The 19,368-nt window shown below is 47.0% G+C and overlaps 1 protein-coding gene and 1 pseudogene across 5 annotated transcripts; both read right to left on the reverse strand.

Moving 5' to 3' along the window:
• Nucleotides 1–690: 690 nt before the first annotated feature.
• Nucleotides 691–19,368, reverse strand: tecpr2 (tectonin beta-propeller repeat containing 2). 5 transcript variants are annotated; one of them, XM_085392002.1, is made up of 27 exons: nt 19,231–19,368; nt 17,402–17,510; nt 17,183–17,323; nt 16,556–16,684; nt 16,318–16,449; nt 16,085–16,242; nt 15,422–15,575; nt 15,171–15,323; nt 10,707–10,839; nt 10,352–10,578; nt 10,029–10,248; nt 9,637–9,883; nt 9,364–9,559; nt 8,863–9,090; nt 8,717–8,784; nt 8,533–8,648; nt 8,254–8,427; nt 7,357–7,537; nt 5,813–5,954; nt 5,473–5,698; nt 5,315–5,404; nt 5,143–5,240; nt 4,931–5,066; nt 2,631–2,779; nt 1,844–1,985; nt 1,585–1,734; nt 691–1,501 (listed from the first exon to the last, which is right to left on the reverse strand). In XM_085392002.1, exons 2-27 carry the CDS (start codon nt 17,480–17,482, stop codon nt 1,350–1,352), a joined length of 4,023 nt encoding a protein of 1,340 aa, XP_085248128.1. In that variant the 5' UTR covers nt 17,483–17,510; nt 19,231–19,368; the 3' UTR covers nt 691–1,349. The 5 variants fall into 5 exon arrangements, 4 of the variants coding, with proteins under 4 accessions (XP_085248128.1, XP_085248126.1, XP_085248129.1 ...); XM_085392000.1 differs by having other exon boundaries at nt 19,129–19,256; XM_085392003.1 differs by lacking the exon at nt 19,231–19,368 and adding an exon at nt 18,433–19,106 and having other exon boundaries at nt 9,637–9,879; nt 10,025–10,248.
• On the reverse strand, nt 10,848–15,155 carry LOC146646225 (uncharacterized; annotated as a pseudogene).

Consider the following 19,368-nt stretch of genomic DNA (forward strand, 5'->3'; position numbering starts at 1 on the left):
GTTTGTAGTTCTGCAAACTTTTACCCCCACAGAGTCGAGCTTTTCAGTTCAATAAGCTGCATTTCGATGTCCTCTGTGTCCAACCAGTTAATGTGAGACAAATGCAGCTGGTTTGATCAGAAAAGAAAACATTGGTCCATACACCTGAAAAGTCCCAAAAACACATTGTGAATTCTGTCTCGAGTCTACGGATGTATCCGTGTATTTCTTGCGGTGCTGATGCTGAGAGGACAGCTCCTGAAGCTTTTGAAGTGTTGGGATATGGAAATTTCAACATCGCTTGAAAAAAACTGCCAGCTAGCAACATCCCTCTCACCAGTAGGCTAAGTTACTTTTAGCCAATTACAAGTTGAATCTGGTAGTTGGGGTTAAGTAAGATACCATCAGTAAGAAGCGGCAAAACTAATATGTCTACGCGAGTTAATCTGCAATGTGTACCACCGGCCCAGCTATTTATTTTTTAATGCACCTTCTCAGATTAATTCACTGCGTGTCGTGCCATCAGCTAACCCTTAGCGTGCCAGCTGTGGCACACATGCCCAGGGTTGCCGACCCCTGGCTTAGACTGTTTGTTGGAGAGTTTGCTGGTTTGTTGATCATAGCTGAAACATGAAGGCAGAAAACATCTATTCATTTTTCCTTGAAATTCTGTCAATCCAATCAATAACCATTGAATAAGCTGACGCTGCATCAGTGTTTAAATGTGTTTATTAAGTTAATGGATGAAACACAACAGGTGAGTTTACACTGACTCTGTCCAATCAGTCTACACAGGATGACATCACAGCTGCTTAAGATCCCATGGCAACACTGTCAGAGACAATCAGGCGGTGCTTAAAGGTCCACTAGACACCTGGGCCAACACCAGAACTACACTGCTGTCCATTAGAGTCCCGATTTCTGTTTTTGATTCAGTCTCCGGAGGATTTTTACATGTTTTCATGCTGCTGTGTTAGTGGGCGGAGCTTCTGTCTATACCATGGTAACTACGACTTTTAATGAGCCTTAGAGGAAGAAAATGGAGCCGCTTCAAGTCAGTGACACATCCCTTTAACATCTCTATTTACAATGACCCCGTTAGAATAAGTTAAAAAAAGAACCAAGTAGAATAGATCCAATCAGGACTGATCTCAGGGGGCACCCCGCCCCTCCCTTCTGCAATTAAAGTGCTTCCTGTTAAAACCTAAATAAAACATTCACTTCATTTCCCAGCAACGACCTGGCCTACCTGAGTGGCAGCCATCACAGGAAGCCCAGATGTGATGTCACATCCTGTCTGTCCCTAAGGAAGAGGAAGTGCTGTCACTGATGTGTCACAGCACTGTCAGGCGACGCTGTGATGTCACAGGTTAGATGAGCTCCCATTCGTCATCAACATCATCCCCTCCAAGAGCGGGGCTTGAGGGGGGGGGTCTGAGGGTCGTCTGTGGGAGGAGTTTCGTCAGCCGATGGGACAATCCGCCAAGTTGAGTCACTGCCCACAACTCATCCTCTGGAGTGACTGCAGAGAGGGAGAAACACACCTGAGACACAGCTGTGTCAAGTATCGGTGCACCAGTATAAAACAGAATAAACCAGTCTTACCGGTGAACCAGCTGGCATTCCCAGGGATCTTCTTCCAGTAATCTCCGGCTGGGTTTCGTTCAGAGACGCCGTAGCGGCGAGCCAGATCTCCGTTTACGCAACGAACCCACGCAGTCCGACAGCTGAGGACTAGCTGACTCACAGCCAGACCTACACACACACACACACACACACACACACACACACACACACACACACAGTGAGACACACTCACAGACAGACAGGTGTAGGCGGGTGATGACGTCACACAGGTGAGTACCTGGAACCAGCTCCCACTCTGTCCCAACGGGCATCTCGTCGTTGAGCCCGGTCCTGACGAAAACGCTTCCTCTGTTGTCGAGCGCCCAGAGGAGCCTGTCATTAGGACTCGTCTGAATGCTCATCAGCTGCACTCCGATCGGCTGCAAAGACAAGACATCACAGTCACCTGGACAAGTGTCACTGCTTCTGAGGCTTTACCTTCAGGAAACAGGAAGTTAATAAAGGGAAAATTACAGGTGGAGAGAACGAGGCGTGAGAGAGGTTTAAACGAATGGTAAATGGACTTCTTACATAGAGTCGAAGGAGCTTTGAAAGAAAAGTGTCTGGATTTCTTCAAGTTTCTTGAAGACGTTTCATCCGAGAAGCTTCTTGACTACTGAGAGCAACTGGTGCAGTCCAGATGCTAAGCCCTATGGGAGTGTCCCCCCCCCAAAAGGGTCATGGACCAACTATTGATCCTCTACCTAATCACACGAGCCAAGCTGTCAAAACAGGTGTGGGTCACAATCAGCCATGGTTTCTGGTGAACCACTGTGAGACCTAGCCCCACCCTATCATGTGACTAACTGAGGTCAAATGAATGAAATACAGACATTTGTCTTTCTGAGCTCCATAGACTACGATGACCTGGGCGACTGAGAACCTGCACAGACTTCTTATGAAGAGCTTTTCTACTCTACACACTTTATACGACTCGGCTCATATTGATACAAGCACTTAGTATTCAAAGCACCTGAAAATGACCCTGCTGAAGTTAGGCGGGTTTACCTGTGGGTCGATGTTACCTGTACAGGTGGTTCGATCTGGATCCAGGCCGGTAGCATCATGCTGGGATTGAGCGGCTGCGTCCCGACTCTGAAGTAAACGACTCCTCGGCTGTCCACGGCCCAGACGTTCTGACTGCCACAGCTCACGCTCACCAGACGCACACTTCCTGTAACACACAGGTAACGTCTTACCTGAGCTCATCGTGACAAAGGGAAACATTGAAACCTTCTCCTGGACTCATATGAAAAACAGAGCAGTTTGGTCTGAGCCTGACCAAGGAGCACAGATTAAACACGACCTGAAAACCCTTTTTATTTTTCAAAGTAACAGTAGAACATTTTGATCCTTTCTTGGGGTCGGGGGGGCACCGTGGACAGGTCGCCAGGCTGTTGTCTGTTGACAGATAACCATTCACACTTACACCCATGGGCAATTTAGTGTTACCACTTAACCTAGCCCCACTAACTGCGTGTTCTTGGACTGTGGGAGGAAGCCGGGGTACCCGGAAAGAACCCACACAAACACAGGGAGAACATGCAAACTGCACACAGAAAGCCGGGTGGTGGAATTGAACTCGGGACCTTGCTGTGAGGTAGCAGTGCTAACCACTGGAAACCTGACCAGACACGGGAAGGCTTGACAAACTGATAGTTCAGTTAAATCACTCATTTGTGATCACACACACACACACACACACACACACACACACACACGAGTTTATCATTTTTTAATAAAGAAAGAACATGTGACAACACAAAGTGTGTGACATCATGTGTTCTTTGTAAATAAGATTCTCATTGGATCTGTGTGAGCTGGTGGGAGGAGCTAAAAGACTTTCTCCCAGCTTCAAAACAAACAGTAACTGTTGTTTTAGCAACCAACACCCGTCTGAAGTCGCTGTGTTTTTCTCTGCGTGAAACTGAAATGTTACAAGAGACCGCTGACTCCAGAGAGGACGCCAGTCATGTGACCTGAGATAGTGAGAAGGTCAGTGGGCTAAAAACAGACCGGACATCTGAGACAGGTCACAGTGTGACGCACACTCACAGACACACACACTGACCTATGAAGTGCCGCCCTGTTACACAAGTTCCAACTGTCAGTGTGACACAGAAACACAGCTGCTGTGTGTGTGTGTGTGTGTGTGTGTGTGTGTGTGTGTGTGTGTGTGTGTGTGTGTGTGTGTGCGCGTGCGTGTTTCTTGCTGATCTCTTTCACAGCAGTTTTTAGAATCACGTTAATGTTCACTCATTTGTCACAAATAAAGTTTCCTTGTTGAGAAGAAATGCAAAAATCATGAAACAAAAACGTGAATAAAAGGAACAGGAAGTGTGTCGCTGCTTCCTGTTTTTAGGTTTGTTATATAATAGAGGCTGCATCTCTTGCGGACCCGTCCTTCACATTCTACGTGGGCCAGGTCCTCAGAAGGTCGGGTAGGCCGGAAGTAAACGGCTGTGAAATTGGACGGTGTAGGTTTCAGATTAGCGTCACCGCTGTCTCGGTGGAATTTAATAAACTCGGCCGTCTGCTCCTTGCTGTCTAAAATATAACAGGACACTGGAGTAAACTCGACCGTCTCACACTTCTGATTAATCAGTTTTCTGTTTGATGTTTATTCAGCTGTGTGAAAACTAGAACTATAATCTCAGCCAAACCGATTTACTCAGGAATGAATAAAACACTGAAAAAAGCCAAACAATAACATTTTTAAGTTATCTAAGTGACTCATGTTTAACCTGAGTAGTGAAAGTGCGCGGGGGTTTGCTGTTATCGCCCTGGCTAGCTGTCGAGCTGGTGGGTAACAGACGTCGCCGAAAACGTCGGAGCACTTTTGCAAATACGTGATGTCTTGATAAACCGAGCAGATATTTGAAGTTTACACAGCTACATTGTGAAAATATCTTAAAAGTTTATTTTGTGACCCAATAAGAGTAATAAGAGTAATATTACAACGCCTGCCATTGTTGAAAACTGGAACTGGCTGGGCCACGCTATGAATTCTGGGATATGGTGGGCAACGAAGGACACGCCCGACCCATCTTTCAAATCTGGGGAAAAGGAGGACGCATTTGTCGGCCGGATTCGGAGGAGTCTACGAGTTGAGACAGCCTTCGTCGCGTCGCTGTGACGTAATCGGTCTACAAATGCGGCCTCAGGAGGATGCAGCCCCTGAATTTGGACACCCCCACTGACACATTTTGTTTGTTTTAAATTACAGCTTGGCAGTCACAACTCATCAGCCAATGAGTTTTGAGCTTTGATCTGATGGGCTCGCCCACTCGCACACAGAAGTATCAGAGTGAGTTCAGGTACGCACCGAGTTGGCTCAGGTCCAGGGGGGTCCAATGCAGTCCGACAGGGCAGGACGGGGACAGAGTCCGAATGCTGACCCGGCCGTGCGTGTCCAGCCCCCACAGAGCGTCCCGGCAGGCGGACAGGTGAGTCAGCTCCACCTGAGCGCACACAGCATGCCATGAGATGAAGACACAGGTAACCCTTAAGACACAGACAAGTGGCAGGTGTGTTTACCTCAGGTGGTAAAAGGACTGATGAGGGGCGGAGCTCTCCATCCTGATCCCAAACGCAGAACAAGTCCTTCCTGCTCTGAGCCAGCCACAGGAAGGTACCTGAAAATCAGGTGACACGGGGTAGGGTTATGCTTGGTACAGGGCTCAGGTATGGGTGTGTCCAGCTGTGTTACCTTCTCTGTGAGGCACCGCTGAAGATGTGATGAAGGTCCACCTGGTGGCAGAGACGGTTCCTCTGGGAACTACGTTCTGCCAGAAAGTTCCTGAGACGAAAAGACAAATCAGCCTAGAGCCAGCTAGAGCTTACTGGACTCTATTGGACTTTACTAACCCACGAGGCTGCCACGTGCTAGGTGAAGCTGGTTCTGGCCCGAGGCCACCCAGACTCCGCTGGCATTGGCGCTGACCAGGCTTGGCTGGCACTGGGAGTACTGTGACAGGAAGGCCACAACGCGCTCCATGGGTGCTCTGGTTACCGTGGCAACACTCTGCGTGGCCTGCAGCAGGGTCTGGAACAGACTGCCCTGATCGAAGACCACGTAGTCCGAGATGCTGATCTGAAGGAGAGACACGGGCTGAACCAGAATGCCTCCAACAGAGACCCTAATGATGGAAACCTCTTTGGCTGTCATCGTTAACATACAGTCTGTCGTACAGACGCTAAGGCTCACCTGCCACCAGTGATCATCCTCGCCCTGCGGTCTGGACGAACACACGCCAGTCCGAAACCACAGGCTGCCGCTGGCATCCAGAGCCCATGCCGTCCCACCGTCTCCCAGGGCAACGCACATCAGCTCCAGACCCTGAGCCTCACTGTGACACACACACATACACAGGTGGTGAGGAGTGTACCTGATGGTGTGTACCTGTGTTGCTAGTTCACACCGCTTCCAGAAAGACAGTGTTTCTCCCACACCAGCTTCTCTTCACCGGGTCCAAAAATAGATTCAAAATCCTTCTCACATCCAACAGCTGTCAGAGGTCTCTTCCTGTTAAATGGGAGTTCTTCCTCTCCGCTGTCACCGAGTGCTGCTCGTAGGCATTGATTGTTGCTCTGTTTCTTCTCTAATATTTTAGTGTGGACTGTGTAAAGTGCCTCAAGTTGACTGCTGTCATCTGATGCAAATGTCATAGTATTACTGAAGTATAGTAGTAGTATAATAGTATTACAGTAGTAGTAGTAGTAGTAGTAGTACAAGATTAAGTAGTTCAATTCCTTGTAATCGTTAGTCAGCTTGCCTGTTGATCAGGGTATCAGCTCGTGTACTACAATCAGCTGGTTTGAGTTCTCGGAGGAGGAAAATAGCGGGGAGTGTCCCCCGCGGATATGGACATAACTCTTGTTTTTATTGCACAAAAGGATGAGATGGCAATGGTAAAATGGAAATCTGTATCCAAGACTGAAGCACCTGTGTAATGCTGCTAACACAACTGCATAGACAGCATGCTAACACTAAGTTAGCGTCACTTTGGGTTCTTGGCTAAGCCTGAGTAACAGCTGACCCCAGCCACGCACTGTGAGCTGCGGTGAAGCCAGCTGTTGCTGAACTTCATCAGGTAACAAACGGTCAGGCTGCAGCCTCGTTTTTTTCCAATTTGTATATTTATAAAACTCCAAACAACAGTTGCCTCAACTCACTTTATATTGTCAGGTAAAGAGCCTACATGAATCATTTTCACGTGTCTTTGTGCTGTCAGCTTTGTGTTCATACCCAAATACTAAGAGAAACGTGTGTGTCCTCATTAGGACAGATATTTGTGTTGGTGTGTGGGGCTGTAGCTGGAAGTTTATATTGTCTCATAATTACTGTTTAACAATGTGTTTCAGGTTGTTTTACAGAGAAATGCCAAAGTAATGTAACGAATAGTGTAAAGAATGATTTCCTCTTGGAAGTAATTAAGTAACATACTGCATTACTTTGAAAAATGACTTTTTTGAGTAATGACCCCAACGCTGATCACAACAAAGAGCGGAAACACCTCCGACAAACATTTGACAGCATGACATTAATATGCATTAATGTCATGTTTTTGATATGCTGCTTGAGATGGTGATGAGTGTCAAATTGGAGCCAATGACAGTCGATGAAATTGATAATGCAACCAGAATTCCCATCTCTATGCATGATTATGTTATACTTTCTACCCTTGCTGCAGTAATAGAGTAGTATTACAGTAGTACTGCAGACCTATGATAGTATTACGGCAACAGTACCTGATGGTGTCGTATTTCCAGCCCTCACCCTCACTGCAGTAGCTGTTCAGGCCTTCTCGGTAGAATAAAGCTTGGTGCTCGCTCAGGGCCCACACCACACCTGCCTGCACACACACCTGGCTGAACACGCAGGGGGTCTCCACCTTGATGGAGCGAGCGCAGGGCCGCTCCACGCTCAGACCTGAGACACACAGTGTAAGAGTTTCATTACAGAGCTTATCTGACGTAAAGGGTCAGCCTGGTTTAAGCTCTCGGGCTTTTTGGTTAAGAGCAGCCTGATCTGTGGCTTTTCGTTGGTTCGGTTTTATGACCGATGGTCATGGGGTCGAGCAGATCGATCATGTGTGGTGGAGAGGAGGAGCTCTGACCTTACTGATGTTCAGCAGTCACAGTGAGCAGAGCTCTCCTCAGAACCTGTTTTATTGATCTGGGTTTGATTTTGTTTAATCTTAGTCTCTCCTGACAGCAGAGCTGGAGGCAGGTGAAACCTCTATGGCAAGGCGCACTCTGCTGGTCACACACTTTATAGCCGTATGTGTTTACATAAAGTTATGGATGTTGGAAAAAAAAAAAAGAAGAAAGAGAGAATCACGTTTTTCCTCTCAGTGAGTTTAGAACTTCCTGCAATCAGAGGAGGTGAGAACACCTGCTCAGGCACTCAGGTGACTGATGACGTTGCAAGTGGAATAATATTTGTGTCTCAACTGCTTTGTTTTAAAAAAAAAAAAAAAAGTTTGCAGCGACATCATGAAGACTAATCCACCAACACAGACCTCTGAAGGATCAGCTGACAGGAAGCTCACACGTTAGACAGGAAATGCTTCAGCTGTAGTTCTGTAAAAACAAAGAGTTTACTGTGACATTCAGGCAGAGCCATTTGTACAGGTGCATAGTTACCTGTCTGCAGGAAGAGATCCCCATTGGTCCTGACGATCCAGGCAGAGTCATCACTCAAAGCGATGAATGCCGCCTGCTCCACAGCTTTGTACCAGTGACGTTTTCCTTTCGCCGAAAACTTAGCACACGCGAACGCCGTCAGGCTCTTCTGCTCCACCTTCCACAACAGGTTACCTGCAGGGTTAGACCGGTCATATGGAAATAATTCACCTACACAGGAAACAGTATATTCACTATAAAACAACAATGACATCAGCAAGTAAAGACATTATCGCTTACCTGAAGGCGATAATGCCATCTGGTGGACGTTATCCTCAAAGCGCTGCCAAGTGAGTCCAGTTTCAGGCAGAGGGCTGCAGAACAGCCCACCTTTAAAGTCCAGACACCACACATACCTGAAAAGGAACACCTGTCACACATCTGCACTCACCTACTCATCACCTGAGGGATCAAGAGAGCCTACCTGTCCGTCACCTGCAGGCTCAGTATCCCACATCCTGGTCCTGAGTACCCCATCCAGCTTTCCGCCAACTAAAAGACACATTCGTAGGAGACATGAAGGATTCTCTGCACAGGTGTAAGTCTCACCTAGTCAGGTTTCTGTCTAACCTGGTCGGGTTTGAGCCGGTCTCTCTCCTGGCCATCCTGGTCTTGCGAATTCTCCGTTGGATTGGTCAGGCAGGTGAGGGTGTCCACAGCATTACCAGCAGGGGGGAGCATGTGGCTGTAAATGTCATCGTCTTCATCGCTGGACAAACTGGGCTTCCTGTCCAAATTGGACACGGTAGAGTGGAACATTTGGTCTGCCATACCAGCAGAGGCCGCCAGGACATCGTCCTAAATGCACAGGGGGAAAATTAACTTCACCTGTGCTAAACACGCAGATCCACAGACGAGTTTCAGGCTCAAACCCTGACCTGTTAAGACTTTATTGATACTGATACCATTACTAATAGAAACTCTTACTGATACATCTTGCCAAAACACAGGGGATGACTGAGCAGGTGTGATCCCTGGAAATGTAGGTGGGCCTCAGCTGTAACAGCAGCTGTATTTACACACAAGTCACATGTTCATGAATGTTTGTCAGAACCTTCAGCTTAGACACACCTCCTCCTCCGGCCCAATCAGAGGGCTAAGAAACTCGTCAGCCTCCACCGGCTGACGATCTGGCAACTCCTCTGCTTCCTCAGTGTTCTGCATGTAGGAGAAGGTGCACTCCAGCAGCAGATCCACATCAGGTGTTGGGGGTACGACCTCAGCACCAGGGTTCGGGTGGTTCTCCAGGCCTGGGAGGAGCAGGGAGCTGAAACAGGAGGAAGAGAAAATCCGGTCAGCAGGTGGTGCAGATCAGACAGAACAACACCATCTTCAGATATTCACCCAGTCTGGTGGGAAGAAGCCTCCACCTCCTCTTCTTCCTTCATGCCTCTCTCTGAGACTCTCGTCTCCCAGGGGCCCTGATTTGGGTGGTGTTCTGGAGAGTTCTCGTTCTGAAAATCCACTCCAACGAGGGAGGCCCGGTCGCTCAGAGGAGTTCCACTTCCTCCGTCACTGACACTCCCGTCCTGAACTACAAACATGGAGTCTGAACAGCTGCTCTCAGAGAGGCGGGTCGCACCACCGCTGTCTGAGGAGAGAGAGACAGGTCAGAATCACACACTCACCTGTCTGTCTGATCTCCTGTTTAAACTGTTGCTCTGTGTACTCGTCACAGAGTCACATTGGTCATAAAGTGGTAAAACGCTTTACAGAGTGGGAGGAGTCACACTTGCCTTGTCGTCGCCTCTTTTTCTTCTTCACTCTGATGGGCTTTACCACCAGCTCCTGTTGCATCTGCTCCTGACCCAGGGGGGTGCTGTAACGTCTGGATGTCAGCTCGCAAGAACCACTCGCTGGAGCGTTTCCATGGAGACCGTCCCATGAAGTGACGGAACTGCTGCGGCTTCGAGAGCTACTTGCGAACAAACCGGACAGCTGGCCAAGCTCAGTCACCTGGAATCACAACCAAACACACCTGGTTACCCTAACAGAAAGGACAGGTATGGTTACTGCAGGCTGTCCCAGGAATCCAGGTAAACCACAGCAGCAGCCATACCCCCAGTTGCTGCTCCTCCTCTGCCTCCTCCACTTCCTCCACTCCTCCCTCCTCTTCTTCCTCTGCTTTCTCCTGTCCACCCTCCCCTCCTTCGCCATCCTCTCTTCCCCCTCCCTCTGTAATGATGGCCATGGTTCTGATTGGCTGAGCAATTTCCACTGATCCGACTGATCGGAGGATGGTGGGTGTGGTCAAGGGTGAGGACAGACAGACAGAGAGGTCCAACACTGACAGACAGAATGAGGGTATGTGAAAAAGAGAATTGGTGAGATTATACTGGCAATGGGCTTTTATTAGTAGTAGTGGCAGTATTATGCTCCTGTGATATTATACTGGTAGTGCTGGAGTTGCTCACAGTTGGAGGCAAGACCCTCGGGGCTATTGGACAGGCGGATGATGTCACGATCTCCTTTCAGGACGAAGATCTCGTTGTCACAGCAGGAGACAGACACGATGTCTCCGCTGCTCTCCAAAGCTCCAATGATCACCTTAAGAACACAGATCAGTTAGAAATTTAAACAACATTCACAGAACGCTCAGAAGATTCAGATTTATGCAAAATTAATCCAAAACACAAAGCAGTTCAGAAATATGGGAAATGTTATTAAGATGCTACTTTTTAAGATGGATGTTGTCTAAGGAGCTTGCAAAGAAAAGCGTCTGGACTTCTTTAAGTTGCTTGAAGGCATTTCACCTCTCATCTGAGAAGCTTCTTCTAGAATCAAATGGTGGAGAGTCCCAGATTTAAACCTAGTGGGAGTTTCCCCCCACAGAGGGACAAAAGGACCCCCTGATGATCCTCTACCTCTGTTCAAAGATGGTCGCTCACAGTGGACATAGATGGCTTCTTTCACTCCTCTTTCAAACCATCTGTCCTCTCTGTCCAAAATGTGAACATTGGCATCCTCGAAAGAGTGACCTTTGACCTTTAGATGCAGATGGACTGCAGAGTCTTGTCCCATGGAGGTGGCTCTTCTATGTTGTGCCATGCGCTTGTGAAGTGGCTGTTTGGTCTCTCCAATGTAGAGGTCTGAGCATTCCTCGCTGCACTGTACAGCATACACCACATTGTTAAGTTTGTGTTTTAGCGTTTTGTCTTCGTGATGAACCAGTTTGTCTCCGAGTGTGTTGCTGGGATGTTGTGCTTTGAGAAGATGCTCCTGAGTTTTCCCGATACACCGGCTGCAATATTTTTATGTTTGTCTTTCTTATCCTCCCTCGCTGGTGTCTGGTCTTCTTTTCTGTGCCTCTTTGCTGACTTTAAGAACGCCCATTTAGGATAGCCGCACGTTTTGAGTGCTTCTTTTACATGTGTGTGTTCCTTCTTTTTAACATGTTCTGCCCGGTGGTGTAGGGTCCTGATTACTCCAAGTTTGTGTTCCAGAGGGTGATGGGAGTCAAAGAGGAGGTACTGGTCCGTGTGTGTGGGCTTCCCGTAAACTTCGCTGTTGAGGTTGCCGTTCTCTTCAATGTGCACAGCGCAGTCCAGGAAAGGCAAACAGTTGTCCTTTGTGTCTTCCCTGGTGAACTTGATGTTTTTATCCACAGCGTTAATGTGCGCAGTGAGGGATTCCACTTCTTGTGTCTTGATTTTGACCCAGGTGTCGTCCACATATCTGTACCAGTGGCTGGGTACTCTTCCTTTGAAAGAGCCAAGAGCCTTCCTTTCCACTTCCTCCATGTAAAGGTTGGCTACAATAGGTGACACGGGGGAGCCCATGGCACAGCCATGTTTTTGTCTGTAGAAGCCTTCGTTGTACTTGAAATATGTAGTGGTGAGGCAGAGGTCTAACAGTGTGCAGATCTGATCGGGTGTGAAGTTGGTCCTGTCCTCCAAGGAGCTGTCTTCTTGTAGTTGTTTTCTGATAGTCTCCACGGCCTCCGTGGTGGGTATGCAAGTGAAGAGAGAGACTACATCAAAGGACACCATGGTTTCATCTGGATCCAGGGTAAGTTTCTGGACCTTGTCGGTGAAGTCGGTGGAGTTCTTGATGTGGTGTGGGGTGTTCCCCACGAGAGGAGCAAGGATGGTAGCAAGGTGTTTAGCAATGTTGTAAGTGGCTGAGTTTATGCTGCTCATGGGTCTGAGTGGGACAGCTTCCTTGTGGATTTTAGGAAGTCCATAGATGCAGGGTATGGCATCCCCTGGGTAAAGGCGGTGATATGTAAGGCGGTCAGTGATTTTGTCCTTTTCAAAGTCCTGAAGGCAAGCTATAACTTTCTTTTTGTAGCTGCTTGTGGGGTCTCGCTTTAAGGCTTCGTAGGTGTTGTTGTCACTGAGGAGAGTAGTGATCTTTGTGTGGTAATCCGTAGGGTTTAGGACCACGGTGCACCTTCCCTTATCAGCTGGTAATATAGTGATGTTGTGGTCTTTGCTCAGGGAACTGACGGCCTTCTTTTCTTGTATTGTGAGGTTGTATTGTTGGACGGAGGGACTTTGACACTGGACTTTCATCCTGATTTGCTCTGCTTCTGTCTGTGATAATTTGTTAATCCGTATGGCAGTTTCTGTGGCTGTGATGAGGTCCACTATGGGCAGCTGTTGTGGAGAAATGGCAAAATTGAGTCCTTTGGCTAATACTTTCTTTTCAGGTTCAGTGAGATTACAGTCTGAAAAGTTCTTCACCCATTTTTCCTGACTGTCCTCAGGTGTGTGTTCTTCTCTGTGTTGTGTAGGTTCTGACTGAGGAGTGTATGTTTTAGAAAGCAAGGTGTGGAATTTCCTGCGTTGTCTCTCTTTTCTTTTAGAGAGTTGGGCCTGCTGAGCCTTGTCCACAAACTTGTAAACCTTTTCTAAAATACGAGAGGGTTTTCAGTTCCTGCAGAGTCTGGCTGATCTTGTTCTGGAGGTCATCTATAGTGAAATGGACCTGTCTTATCCTTTCACTTAGAAGTTGATTTTATTCTCCCCCTAAAAATCAACTATGTCCCCTGACCATGGATCCAAGGCGTAAACCCTTAGGAACAACTTTGTCTGCATCTTAGGTTGAAACGGAGATGGTTCCTATAATCCGCTAGTTTCCATGATTCCTTTTCATACTGCCGCACCATTTGAAGGGTGTTCCTCACAAAATGTACGGCAATATGTGTTTGAAGGTTCTCAGTCATCCAGGTCATCGCAGTCTAAGCAGCTTGGAAAGAAAAGCGTCTGGACTCCTTTAAGTGGCTTGAAGACTTTTCACCTCTCATCCGAGAAGCTTCTTCAGTTACGTCACAGAGTATGGAGAGAGTTTACGAAAGAGAAGCAAATAAGAGTCGTCAGGTGCTCAAAATAAACCTTAGACTCAAACGTTAGAACAGGCTTTTCCCTGCAGCACGCCATGTAACAAATACTTACAAAGGAAATGGCGGCTGTTGTTAGGTTTTGTATTGTTGATTGTCATTTATGCTTAGAAATATTTACCCACATATGCTTAGAAGTGTATAATCATTTGTAGATTGAAAGAATGTCTCATCCTAGGAGGTCTGTAACGGCTCTGAGTAGCATGAAGGGGGAGTGCGTTCACTCCCTCTACAGAGTGTTCTGGCATAGATCACACACCTCCTAGGAGAGGTCGTATCTTCTCTTGCTGATATATGGTATAGCAAACACACGTATATCTGTTTAAGTATAAGAGCCTTTTGTTCAGATGGACCCGCTCCTGGCACCAGCGTTTGGGGAGTCTTCACAGGGTCACACCTTGACCTCACACACACACACACACACACACACACACACACACAGTATTCTTTGTTCACATGTATACCTATGTAAGATGTCATATGTTAATGACCCTATGCATATTCATGTAACCACAATAAAAGGAGTGCTATGGGGAGCCTGGCTGAGAGTCTGACGGAGGTGGTGGAACAACACTCGGCTCCAGGCAGGACTCCCTCATGCATGAGTAACATGAAGAACTTTGCCTACTCGTGTCTTGCTTCGCTGTGTAATTATATTGTCCTCAACGTTCCAGCGGATAGGTTCAAGCTACAAACCTATCAGCTGTTACAACTTATATCTAAAAATATATCGTTTCATGCCGAAATTCACTGAATTTACAGAAAGTGCACCACTTTGCGATATATGTCTCATATGGGGATATGAGATTTTGGTCATATCGCACAGCCCCAGTGCTGCATATGGTCATTACATCTTATCTCTGTCACTTTCCAGTGCAGTCAAAGCCTTTGCAATTTCAACAGTGATATTGATATTATTGAACTTTGTTCTAAAGTTTGACCGCACAGTGCCTTTGTTTGTGCTAGCCATGTTAGTATTTGGGCTACTTTGTGGACAAGTAAAACTTTGGCTCTGTGTTAGTGCCGAAGGTGTTGACATACCAGTATTGTGTCCTTATTAAGAGATGGAGCTGCTTTGAAAAAAGAAGCACGCGGTTTTCAGAACTTGTCTGTTAAGCTGCTATATTGGTCATGTGACGCCCACAATTCCAGAGTACACATTTGACGTGAAGTAAAAGAAGACTGTTTGTAAACCGTGTGGAGCAACCGTCGCCGGTAAAAACACAACACACTTTTACATTTTATATTTTGGTCAGATTACTTAACCTCCAGTCTACGATAACCTTATGATATTTAGTCAGCTGAAAACAGACTAAAACGAAAAAAATGTAGATGCCTAAATTAAGACTGAAACTAAGTCCAAATTTATTGTGAAAATTAACACTGCCTCAAAAACCCTATCCCCCATATTTTTTCCCATACTGGCTTCTCTTTTACTTGCTCCCTGTTTGGTCCAGAATTTAATTTAAAAGCCTTAATGTCATGAATAATCATACCCCACATTATCCTAAAGATCACATCATTCAATCAGAAGTACCTGGTTCAGACAGTCCAGGACATAGATGCTGTACTCATTCCAACTGAGGATCCAGCCCTCTTTCAGGAAACAACTAAGCAGCCCGAGCTGGCGGTCTGCTGGACGGTACCCTCCGATCGGGTCAGGACGAGGAAACAACTCAAACTGAGGTATCTGAGTCAGGCAGGTGTACAGAAAACAGGTCTGTTACTAACACAGGTGTATCAATTTCAGTGTATATGTATAGGTATGTGTTGGTGTTCCCAGTGTACCTGTGAGTTAAAGAGGGGCTTGAGCAGCCGGGTGTCCTCCACCTGTCCTCTGATGTCAGACCTCCACAGTCTGAGTCCAGGTCGAGCAGCAAACACCTGAAGGTCACTCTGTTTACAGAGAGCAGGTAGGAAACAGGCTCCGAACCGTCCACTGCTGTAACAGCACACAAATTCCACAGTATCAGTACAGGTACAAGTGATGCTTCTGTGTACGAGTATCACCAGTGAGCACAGGTATAGATAATATAGACGAGTACCACTAAATCAGTAACCGGTAAAATTTTAGGGTCTTTACCTTACAACAGCGGTCCCCAAACTTTTTTGGGCCACAGACCGGTTTAATGTCAGACAATATTTTCACGGACCGGCCTTTAAGGTGTGGCAGACAAATATAAGAAAATAAAAGGACACGACCAAGACAAAAACTGTGGCATTTTGTAAATATAATAATAAACGCAAATTCACTGTGTAATTGTGTAATTTTATTAGCAGCATCCTCCTGAAATGCGGCAACAACACTGACACCCTCCTCTCTGCCACTTAATGCTCTCTGGTCGCTATGGCAACGGGTAAAAATTTATTTCAAAATACGACACACATCTGCAACAGGAGGTGAGATGAGGATGGGGTAAGGGGATGGGGATAGGTGGGGTCTGGGGTTACCTCTTGCGGGGCTTGGTGCCCAGCTGTAGCACTTCCTGTTTCTGTGTGCAGTATAGCAGGGATCTCTGCTGCGTTGATACCAGCAGCACCTGGTGACTATACTCCATCTGAACCACACCTGAGGACTCCTCCAGCAGCAACACAGGCTTACACACCCCCTGCACGGACGCACACACACGGCGTAAGGGCGGGTGTGTTACAATGGAAAGGACGGAGGCAGTGTGGGTATTTACCTGGTCCAGGTCCAGAGAGGTGAACACAACTCGTCCTTTATCGTCACCGGAGAAAAGCTTCATCCCGTTTGTGCTCCACGCCAACGCTGTGACAGTGCCTTTATGGAGGCCGACAACATCGAAACGCCGCAGCTGCACAGAGACAGACAGCTGTGTGTGTGTGTGTGTGTGTGTGTGACACGGGTGCACAGAGGCAGAGGGGGTAACAACAGCGTTCATTGTCAATCAATCTTCTTACCTGTTTGTTGCGACCAGGAAGCGGAGATACCAGCTGAAAGACTGCAACCCGTCCTGAAGAGGTTCCTACAGCAACCAGGTCATCAAAGCAGCTGAGCAGCTTCACAGCTGTGATTGCGTCATACTTCCCCTGTTACACACACACACACAGGTCAAAAGCAGTCACCTGTCTCTCGGTCTTCCAGGTGTGAACTTGTTACCTGTCCTGTCTGTGGTGAACAAACATCTCACCATGCACTGCAACATGTTTTTATCATGTGATCTGTCTCGGTGCGTCTCACTCCTGTTCAAACCTTTTCAAGCTCTCACAGGTGGCTCCAGGAGAGTCTGAGGTTGAACCAAATGTAACCTGTAACACCTGAACCTGAATGCATCACTGGTCACATGACTGCAGGATATGATTGTCACCTGTCTGAGCACACCTGCATCAGTGTAAACGAGTTAATGAAAGTCTGAGCGCATCATGCAGATGCAAAAGTACCCGTTTAAAGAATCCAAATATAATTTCTGTCTTTATTTAACCTGCCAGCTATCTGACATCACCTGTGTGCCATTGCCTGTCTGACAGAAGTCCACATAAACCTCCCCAACACTTAGTATCTAAGTATTGTAGGAAAAGACCTCTCACCTCTAAGCTGTATTTGTTCAGGTGTGCGAGCCGGCGGCAGTACAGGTAGAGCATACCAATGCTGCTGCCCACAGCCAGGAAGTCACTGCTACTGTCCAAAGCTGTCAGGTAAACCAGGACTGACCTGAAGCCCCGCTGCACCTGCAGGGAAACAGGGGACCCCTCAGCTTCATCTCTGACACCATCATCATCATCATCCACACCTCGACAGGTACATACCTTGGCTGGGATGGCATTCAGCAGGTAGTAGAGTGGGCAGAACTCCCTCAGGACAGACTGCGGGGCCAGCTGAGCAGCCATGTTACTACCGAGGTGAACTCAGCTGATCCTAGCAAAAAACAACAACACAGAAATACACCTGAGGACAGGTGAAAAACCTGCTCATCACCTGCAGGAGCCTGGACCAAAGAGTTCAGTGAATATCTGTTTAGAACCTTCTGGCTGTTCTGGGAACGCCACTACCGTCAGGGTTTTAATCTTTAACCCTTCACCAGTCTGCGAGGGCGGCGCCCTGAAGCACCGATAGTACGGCAGCTCAGTGGATCAAACAGACACCGAATTAAAAAAAAAAAACGCTAGCCAAGCTCAAACGGTGCTGCTGAACACTGATCTAATTTTCGCTGAGGCGGATTCACAGTAAAATCTCCGTTTGTTAAGTGGAGTTCGGCGTGGACGCCATGAAAGTCCCTATTCCCGATCAATTATCAATGAGCCTTTACGCCAAAAACATATTTGCGGTTCGACATCTGGCAGCTACACGCCGCGCAGACGCAATATAAAGGAGCCAGCGACGTCATTCTACTCTTCATTAAAATAACAATAAAGGTGAATCTGCAGTTTGAAAGCGACCAGCCTGAACAAACGTTGAAATTTAACCGGATTTAAAGCCTGTTCGGTGGAGCAGACTTGTGCCAAATAAAGCAGAACCGTTTGCTGGATGTTATGGAAAGTCTTGGTTTCCCTTAAGCTTCTGTTCTTGTGTTCCAAACTCAGCGGATCTTAAAAATGGCCGTTTACTGAACGGAGTTTGGTTTGACGCTGCAAAAGGCTGATGTTAGCTCGGTAAGCTTCTGTGGAAGGTGACAACTGAGAATAAATATCCCCAAAACGAAGTGAACAAACAAAGAAATAATTAAATAAACAAACAGTCACCGCGTTGTTTACACATAAGTGTCCGGGCTAGCATCAGTGTCGAACGCTGTTAGCACGCTGGCTAACACCGGCGCGTGAAGGAGATCGTGACATCTCACCGAAAGCTGCCCGCGAACGAGGCCGCGCAGATGTTGATCCAGGTGTTTTTGGTGCAGCTGGATGTTGGGGATCGGACAGGTGACATCGCCCTGCGTGACTGCTTCCACCGAGGCCATCCGCAAACTGCGCCACCTGCTGGTCACAAGCATCAAGAAGCTGCGGCTCCCCTCAGCTTCCGGTTTTTGTTTTTATTTTAGGTGTTTGTTTATTCTGGGTAAAACTAAAACTTCACCGATAAAACTCCATCTCCCGCCTTATAATTAATAAATAAACATAAACATTCAGAATTTAATGACCGGAAACGGAAACTCGACGACAGCTGACTGGAAAACAAGGAAACTGGATCAGATTAACAAATATTTTTAACTGGAACAGACGAGTAAAACTGGTGAAAAATGAATGACTGGATTAATTTAACTTGATTTTGTGTATGTGTTTTCTGGAGATACATTTATAAAAGTAAATCAATATAAAGATGAAATTAGTGAAATATCCGGTATACAAAACTCTCTAATCAATCATAATGTGCTGTTTGCTCACAAACAGCTTTTCGTCAAAATGTCTTTATTTTAAAACGCTTAGGGTATCTTTAATGTAAATGCGATTTTATTTTCTATTAATCTTCAGTGAACTAAACTCGGCTGTGATTTTACACACTTTTAAAGTGATTTTAAACTTTTTTAAAGATGACCCACGCCGGATCTTTTCACGGTGAAACACTGGATCCGCTCCGGGAAATGCGCGCTCCCGCTCCTGCTCGGGCTAAGCTAGGCTAGTTCAAATCTCCCCCCGCTAACCGTCAGCGCTCCCGGTATCACTGCTCCCGTTAATGTCGTCCTTCATCCCCGCGGAGCGTTTCTGCTTCGTGCACACACAACGTCCATAAATCAGTATTTATTCGGTGTAATCGATCGATCGATCCGGTTGGTTTCATC

Source organism: Rhamphochromis longiceps, linkage group LG19, assembly GCF_057381845.1.
Source record: "Rhamphochromis longiceps isolate RC_006_pf linkage group LG19, R_longiceps_female_GT1.1, whole genome shotgun sequence".
NCBI classification, from domain to species: domain Eukaryota; kingdom Metazoa; phylum Chordata; class Actinopteri; order Cichliformes; family Cichlidae; genus Rhamphochromis; species Rhamphochromis longiceps.

Coding starts and splice junctions, on each gene's coding strand:
- tecpr2 (XM_085392002.1), bottom strand. CDS start 17,482: ATGGCTGCTCAGCTGGCCCCGCAGTCTGTCCTGAGGGAGTTCTGCCCA. Junction 16,450..16,555: donor TTCCTGGTCGCAACAAACAG/GTAAGAAGATTG, acceptor GTCTCTGTGCAG/CTGCGGCGTTTCGATGTTGT. Junction 5,955..7,356: donor TGGAAATACGACACCATCAG/GTACTGTTGCCG, acceptor TGTGTGTCACAG/TGAGGCTCAGGGTCTGGAGC.